Source organism: Littorina saxatilis, linkage group LG8 (genome assembly GCF_037325665.1).
Source record: "Littorina saxatilis isolate snail1 linkage group LG8, US_GU_Lsax_2.0, whole genome shotgun sequence".
Classification (NCBI taxonomy): Eukaryota; Metazoa; Mollusca; class Gastropoda; order Littorinimorpha; family Littorinidae; genus Littorina; species Littorina saxatilis.
The window spans coordinates 32,350,200-32,359,004 of NC_090252.1; the positions used below are offsets into that span (position 1 = coordinate 32,350,200).

Consider the following 8,805-nt stretch of genomic DNA (forward strand, 5'->3'; position numbering starts at 1 on the left):
CTAGAACCGTGCAGCTTGACTGTCAGTGGTAAGTTAGTGGACTCCACCGCAGCTAGAACCGTGCAGCTTGACTGGCAGTGGTAAGTTAGTGGACTCCACCGCAGGTAGAACCGTGCAGCTTGACTGTCAGTGGTAAGTTAGTGGACTCCACCGCAGCTAGAACCGTGCAGCTTGACTGTCAGTGGTAAGTTAGTGGACTCCACCGCAGCTAGAACCGTGCAGCTTGACTGGTAGTGGTAAGTTAGTGGACTCCACCGCAGCTAGAACCGTGCAGTTTGACTGTCAGTGGTAAGTTAGTGGACTCCACCGCAGCTAGAACCGTGCAGGTTGACTGTCAGTGGTAAGTTAGTGGACTCCACCGCAGCTAGAACCGTGCAGCTTGACTGTCAGTGGTAAGTTAGTGGACTTCACCGAAGCTAGAACCGTGCAGGTTGACTGTCAGTGGTAAGTTAGTGGACTCCACCGCAGCTAGAACCGTGCAGGTTGACTGTCAGTGGTAAGTTAGTGGACTCCACCGCAGCTAGAACCGTGCAGGTTGACTGTCAGTGGTAAGTTAGTGGACTCCGACTTGGCTACTTGATTTAGTTTTTGTTTTGTTGGTTAGTTTGTTTGTTTGTGTTTTGTTTGGGTGTGGGATAGGGGTGAGGTTGGGGTTATTTGTGTATGTGTGTGGAGAGGGAAGGGGGTGATACAGTTGAATCGCCTTTGATTTAGTTGATAGTTTATGATTGTGCTGTTTTGTCTCAAATCTCAACGGTTTATATGACTTGTCTTGTATTCTTTATTCCAGACCGACCCCGAGCACCCGATGGAAGAAGACCGAGTACTCGAGGTGTGTGTGTGTGTGTGTGTGTGTGTGTGTGTGTGTGTGTGTGTGTGTGTGTGTATGTGTGTGTGTATGTGTGTGCGTGCGTGCGTGTGTGTTTGTGTGTGCGTGCGTGCGTGCGTGCGTGCGTGTGTGTGTGCGTGTGTGTGTTTGTTCGTGCGTGTTTGCGACCGTTCGTGCTTCCGTGCTTACTTGCTAGACTAAGTGCAGACATGCACTCTGTGAACAGCACCAGATTGTAAATGTTTCAATAAACATTTAGTAAATTGGATTAAGCATTGATTTCTTGAGTGATGGAACAGTTGTCAAGGGGGATATTTAGCCTAGGGCCTAGGACGGATGTGTTGATCGTCTAGTTTTGCTATTGTTTTGTTATATTGCAAATTATTGTTTCAGGATACCCATCTTCCAGTCCATCAATGGACGTCACCGGGTCACCAGGTATTTATACAGACAATACGAGGCATTGGGAAAGCGTTGTGTCGAACAGATATTTAGTTTTCATCACAAATCACTTGACATTTATATTATTCACTGTTACTTGGATTTATACCCCGAATGAGTAAGAAAGCAGAATAATTCGGCTGAATATGTTCGTACTATCGTAAGATTTTGCTATGATGGCATATCTTTGATAGAATGGCGTTCTATTACGATGGTATTGCTTTGCTATTCTGATGGTTTGATTTAGTTACTTAAATAATTCTTGCAATGCATTAGCGTGATTAATTAATGGGTGAGCGAGCGAGAGGGTGAGTGGTCAGATGGAATAGCCAATTAGTAAATAAGGAAGGGGCCTTTTGATTGACTGACTGATTTAGTAGGAGACTGGTTTGTTGGTTGTAGGTTAATGTTCATATCCCTTCAACATGTATTGATAGACTGACATTATTTCAGCTGCTCACATAATCTCAGGCATGGGAATTCTAAAATAGAAAACAAATCTGAAAATAGGTCAAGGTCCAGGGGCCGCCCAGGCCACGGCGGGGTACAGTGGCAGAGCCTCGTTGGGGGGACCAGAATTTTTAGCATTTTAGGCCAATATTTTGATAGTTCTCGTGTAAGCAAATATTGGATAGAGATACAGTAGTATACATATAATTTAATTTACCTTTTTTTTTGCCGCAGACAATTTTTTTTATTTTTGCCGATACGTAATTTTCTTTTCGCAGAAATCCGCGATTTCGCGGACAATTCCCATGCCTGAATCTTTACCTATTTCATACTTTTTTTTTGTTATTCCAGTCAACAAATCTGGAGTTAACTGGGTGATAGTGGGGCTCGCCACCGGAGGAGCTGTCTTATTTATATTGCTGATTTGTCTCGTTATCTTCATCCTAAAACGGTAAGTGCTAGTTGCAAATGAATCGACGGTAAGGTTATTGCATAGGTTGAAAGTATATTGTTGTTTTTGACTGCGAACATGTGCATACGAATACCGAACTTGAAAGACCTCAACACATATTCACGTTCGGCACCTAAACAGTATACATAAAAACATACTTAGACGAAGAAACGAAGAACCACTAGCTCTACGCACAGATATGGGCAGGCAGATAGAAGTTGACCAGACAGACAAACAGACACACAGACAAACAGACAAACAGACAGACAGACAGACAGACATATATATAGGTTATGATCTTGATAGGTAGACTGACAGACAGGACAGACAGACAGAGAAACATACACAGACATAAACCCAGAGAAATACACAGACATGAATTGACCAATTGTGCTAACTACAGATAAGAGATAATGCTTGAAACAGTACCAATCAAACGGATCTCATTAGTTGTTGCTGCGTAATAGTGGGGTCTGTTGTTACTATTGTATGTAGCAGTATCGTCGTAACATATGAAACTTTAATTTTGTATTTCTTTGAAACAGACGTCAGCTCAAGAAGAAAAGAAATGAAGGGTAAGCATTTAAGTTATTTATGTGTTTCTTGCTGACTGTCTGTCTCTGTCTTTCTAATTCTCTGTCTCTCTTTCTCCTCTGTCTGTATGCTTCGCTCGCGTTCGCGCTCTCAGTCTCTCTCTCTCTCTCTCTCTCTCTCTCTCTCTCTCTCTCTCTCTCTCTCTCTCTCTCTCTCTCTCTCTCTCTCTCTCTCTCTCTCTCTCTCTCTCTCTCTCTCTCTCTACATTCTGTTTTTTTGTTTTTGTTAAATGTATAAAAAAAATATTGTATGTATTTTATTTTTTTTAATATGAATGTCCGTGTATATATATATGGGTGTGATTAAAGTTGTCCCTCTCCGGATGAGGACTGGTTGAAAAAAGACTCGTTTGCATTGCTTATGCCACAACCCTCATACAATAACATTCGATTTGAGTTGATTTGATTTGATCTCTCCCCCCTCCCCCAATAATACTTTTTGTAATTGCAATTGTTATTGTCTCCCGCACCTCCCTCTTTCCATAATTAACCTCTGTATTAGGTATATTGATGTGGTATTCTCTTGTGTTGAGGACTGACTGAATGTGAAGAAGCACATCAGCTACCTCAAATAAAACACACAACTACCTGAAATCTATTTTTCTGTTGGCAGAATGAAACACGTGTTGCCTCAAGAATGTCCTCCCCCGGCACCAGTCGCGCCCCCAACGAACGCAGTACTGAAGACAGTGCGAGAGGAACACGACGGTCAGGAAGAAACAGACTCTCTGATCTCAGAACACAAAGAGGACCAAAACGACGAAGGAAGAGCAGAGCAGAAACAATTGCCCGAACGCAAGCGAAAAATGAGTGAAGAAGTCGAAACTCTTGCTGTAGCTAAACACTATGGTGTGGAGCAAAAGATGAAGAAAGGAGAATTCCCGTTTGATGGTTCTGTTGAGGATCTGAACCGGCATATTTGATACAACATGATCCGTAGACAAACGACACTACTTAAACGATCTTTGATGACGACATAGCTCTGAGTTATAATTATGACATGAGTTATATTACCTCCCTTCCTTCAGAAAGTTCAAGATCAATGAACAGCAGGTTTAACTTCTTCACTTTACACGCTTTGAGAATGTTAAGATACATAATTATGCTTGCATGGTGACAGTAATCTCCCGTCCATAGATACCAAGGCAAAAATTACCTAACTTGGCTTCTGGAACTTTCCTGCAATTTCTTGTTTGATTGCTCTTCTTCTTTATTTTTCTGAAAAAGAGCAAAAGAGAATCTCTAATGACACTGGCATTATGTGCTTGCTGCAAATGAACAAAAGGCGTTGTACTGGCCTTGCACTATATTGGTCGTATTCAATAATCGGGAGGTTCATACTCTGATAACGGAAAGAATGAATCAAGAAACTAAAACCCAGATGTATCTTTGTCTTGGCTCTTGCCGTCTCTGAGTCAATCTGTTCCTTACATTCAGTATGACAATCTTTATAGCAATGTATTTTTTTGAAAAAACGATAAAGTGTACTTAGTTTGGTATAAAAACTGGTAGCAGCCACCTTGTAGAGTCCTACTTTGGGTGTAATCCACCCTTAAAAAACACGCGATGAAGTTGCGGCACTGATGGCTGACCATCAATGTGGCGGGCCACTTCCGTTTTCTGCCGCCAATGTTTTGGTTTTTGAGAGCAGACGCATCCCATGATTTGACACGTCATTACAACGCTCATGTAGGGAAATGTCACTCATCAGTCAGCTGTTGTGTGGATAACACACACGACTCCTACCAAAGCAAGGTTAGAATGGAAAAACAGAGCAGTGTAGCGATATTCTGTCGCGATTCGAGTGCGTGCTTTGCCGTCACGTACACCGCTGGACTGCCGAACCGGCGTGTCAGTTGAATCGCTGCATCATCCTTTTGCGACAAACTACACTTATGGTAAGTGACGTTTGTTTAAAATTTTGTTTTATTGGAGTACCTTTACTTCACTTTGAAAGTGCATGCGGGTTTTTTTCATGATGCGTAGGAAAATGCAAGTGTCGGTGCATGCAATCATTTTGGTCGCCGAGTGAAAAAGTATGGTACGCGACTTTTGACATATTGAGAAGAGAGCAAGGTCACAAAACAGCTTCGTTTTTTTGTGGTAAGGATAGCATATTATACTGAAAAAAACAGTTGGTTTTGCTTCCCAGACCCTACGGCTTTCAGTATCAACGTTCGTCTTTCATTGTTTATTTATTTATTTTTGTTTTTCCTGTTTTTAGGAGCAGTTCTGTCTTCTATAAACGGAGTGCGTTTTAAAAAAAAATTTGTATATATATTTTTGTTTATTTGTTTGTTTGTTAAAAGACCCTTTTGCTCTCAGAAAAGGCTTACACCATATTTGAGAAAAACTATTAAGTTACGTTAACTTTTTTCTGCAGGAACAATATGGCGAAAGACTACACAGATGTTGATCCATTTTGTGAACCCTCAACTTCAGTCACCTGTTGTTGGCTGGAGTCGATGCATTTTCTGTCAGAACAAGACAACAGAGCATCTGAACTGCCCAGCAGTGGGTACAAGGAGTGGCGAAGGATACACTTTGTTTGCTGAAAATGTCCAACAGTTTCTTGCATGCGGTTTTGACCTTCCTGTAACTGTGGGGGTATTTCAACTAGATGATGGATCTGGGATTAAAGAGATTGTTCAGAAAAATAGTGCATCGTGGCATAAGTATTGCAGAGAAAAAATGGGCAAGCGAAGTTTGGAAAGACTTCAAAAGAAAGCTGAGAAACGGCAGGCAGAGGACAGAGCAGCCACCTGCAGCTCAGCCAAAACAAGACGATCTTCTGGCACTCCGGCGTCATCCAAAGATAGTTGTTTCTTTTGTAATGAGAGCTCTGGCAAGTTGTACAGCGCAGCAACATTTGGACTGGACTATAAGGTGAGACATGCAGCTAACCTTCTTCAAGACAAGGACTTGCTTAAAAAGCTTGCTGCTGGAGATATGATTGCTACAGATTCACAATATCATCTGAAATGTTTGATTTCCCTGTACAATCGTGCCAATAAATACGAAAAGAAACTGAACTGTGACCAGAGCAACAGTTCTGTTTGTCATGGCATTGCTTTTGCTGAGCTGGTGTCATATATCCAGAATTTTGAACATGACGAAACAACAGCCCCTGTGTTCCGTATGTCAAAACTTTGCACACTGTACAAAACTCGACCACAGGAACTTGGAGTTAGTTGCAGTCTGCATACCACAAGACTCAGACTGAAACTACTGGATGCATGCATGAGCTTCAAGAATGCAATACAGGTCGCGGAAGAGATGCTACTCTTGTCTTCAAACGTGACCTGGGATATGCAGTGAGCAAGGTTGTTGATCATGATTCTGACGCCTTGCTGCTTGCACAAGCCGCCAAGATTGCCCGCAGAGAGATTTTCTCGAAGCACCAATACTTCAATGGGGATTTCCTTGAAAACTGCCAAGAAAATGCAACACCATCTTCGTTGAAAGCTCTCGTCAGTATGATTTTGGATGGGCCAGGAAACTCCATCAAAACAAGCAATCCATCACAAGAGGAGGCTGCATTAGGACAAAAGCAGTCACAGGCAGCGCTTACCATTTCTCAGCTCCTCGTATTTAACAGCAGAAAACATGCACCAAGAGATCCCTTGCAGGACACCCGTCGTAACCATGCAAAAGAGAAGGAAACTCCGCTTCCTGTTTACCTTGGACTGAAAATACACACCGAGACCAGGAAGTATGGTATTATTGATATTCTGTACAATCTGGATCTTTCAGTGTCCTATGATAGGGTTTTAAGCATTTCCAATGACCTAACTGACTGTTCTCTGTTTTCAAGGTTATATGTGACCCTCCACCACGGAATGAGTCGCATGTCACCTTTGCATGATTTTCATATTTTTACATTTTCATAAAGAGTTTTTTATGCTCTATCCAGTGGTGAAAACCGTTTTAGAAAAGAGCAAAAACTGTTTGAGTTATCAGCCTGTGACTAAGGTGACCCACACACTGTTACCAGACACTCCCCGGACTTATATTAAGCCTAGCGCAGAACCGCGCGAGGTGACATGCGACTCATTTCGTGGTGGAGGGTCACATATATAGTCTGCCAGGTAAGACAGGGAAACATGGAAGAGTTTTTAAGACATGAAAATCAACCCTTCCCCCCTTCTCTTGCCAAGCTGTCAGAAATGAGGTCTGGTAAAAAGTCTGATTTTCTTGCCTGCCTCGAGCGCTGTGCATCAAACGGGGAGTATGCTTCTGCTGAAGATGACCGCTTGCTGTATGACGATGCCACAGAAAGTATCCCTGAAGTCGTCATGCCCACTGAGGAAGAGCTCAACGTTCTTGATGAGCTTCTTGACGCAGAGCTGACTCCTGTCCACAACGACACGCTACTTCTGGGCGTTGAAACCCAATGCCAAGACATCACTAATCATTCTGCAAAGATCCTTGATGGTGCTTTCATTATTCAGATGTTGTCTCCAAAGCTGTGCAGGACATTTCACGACTACAGTGAAACGGTTTTCATGCCTTACATTTTACAGCAACTGAGCAGTGTACAGCGAGTTGATGTTGTCTGGGATGTTTACCGCGCAGACAGGCTGAAGACAGCAACAAGACAGAAAAGAGGCCAGGGACAGCGCAGGAGAGAGTCTCAGGTGCAGCACCAATTCCTACAAACTGGAAAGGCTTCCCACGCAACAACGCAAACAAAGAAGAGCTCTTCCAGTTTCCAGCAAAATAAATTTCGAGATGTGTGGTTGATCCCGGAAAACTGATTGTGAGCACTTCTAACGAGAAAGTTGTTTGCTCTAATAACAGTTACACAACCGAAGGCTTGGAGCCGTGCACGCATGAGGAGGCAAACACAAGGCTCTTTCTGCATGCTGCGGACTGTGTCAAACAGGGCCAGACAAGGATCATCATCAGGACTGCAGACACTGACGTCATCGTACTTGCCGTCTCCGTTGCACGTAAACTTCAAGCAGAGGAGATGTGGGTGGCGTTTGGAACTGGGAAACATTTCAGGAACATCCCAGCGCACGAAATTGCGTCAGCTTTAGGCCCGGACAAGTGCTCGTCGTTACCAGTATTCCACGCCCTTACGGGGTGTGATACGGTTTCCTTCTTTGCAGGGCACGGAAAAGCTAAGGGATGGCAGACGTGGAGCGTGTATCCTGAAGTCACAAAAGCATTTCTTCAGATCGCATCCTGCAGCGAGCAAGTGACTGCTTCAACATTTGAAAACATAGAACGTTTTGTGGTCTTGATGTATGACCGCAGCAGCTCTTGTTTGAAAGTGAACGAGGCACGAGAAAAACTCTTTTCTCAGCGGAACAGATCCATCGAGTTCATTCCACCAACATCTGATGCTCTCAGGCAACATGTCCTCCGAGCAGCTTTTCAAGGACGCGTGTGGAGCCAGTGCCTTGAAAAAAACTCCGGAGCTTCCTTCTCCTTCTGAGTATGGATGGAACAAGGATGGCCAGCTCTGGCAGCCTGTGTGGATGACACTGTGTCAGGCCCCGGATGCCTGCTACGAACTCATAAAGTGTGGTTGCAAGAAAGTGTGCAGAGGCCGCTGTAAGTGTGCATCAGTGCATCTGAAGTGTACTGCGCTTTGTGGCTGTGGTAGGGATTGTCATCAGGATTAACTGCATACTCGGGTGAGTGAAAACAGATGTACGTCATGCTCAGTCATTGTAGAGTTAAGAGAGATCTGACTGGGTAAGAGTATAAAATATCTCATTTTGTCCTAAGGAGTGTGAAAATTCATACTCAACTTGTTTGTGAAAGCTGAACTCATGAAAAAAATTTTTTTTTTTTTTTTTTTTTGGGGGGGGGGGGGGCAGACACTTAAAATTGTATTTTTGAATCTTGTTATCTGTGTGAAGTAAATGTTTACCTCTTATCATTGTTAAGCTGTATTAGCATCAAACGTGTACGAAAAGTAATAACCTGTGCTCTTGATTAGAAATACGAGCATTCTAAGGGTATTTTATTTGACCTAGATTGCGGACACAGCCCTGTCTAACTTAGAGTGTTCAAAATTGGCTGCTACC

The 8,805-nt window shown here is 43.1% G+C and overlaps 1 protein-coding gene across 1 annotated transcript in view; it reads left to right on the top strand.

Moving 5' to 3' along the window:
* Positions 1-8,805, top strand: part of LOC138973328 (uncharacterized) — a 12,381-nt gene extending 3,576 nt beyond the window's left edge. The window contains exons 5-9 of the mRNA XM_070346056.1: positions 791-832; positions 1,223-1,267; positions 2,072-2,171; positions 2,717-2,746; positions 3,378-8,805. Coding sequence (XP_070202157.1) covers positions 791-832; positions 1,223-1,267; positions 2,072-2,171; positions 2,717-2,746; positions 3,378-3,687 — 527 coding nt within the window. The 3' untranslated portion in view covers positions 3,688-8,805. The remainder of the gene's footprint in view (positions 1-790; positions 833-1,222; positions 1,268-2,071; positions 2,172-2,716; positions 2,747-3,377) is intronic.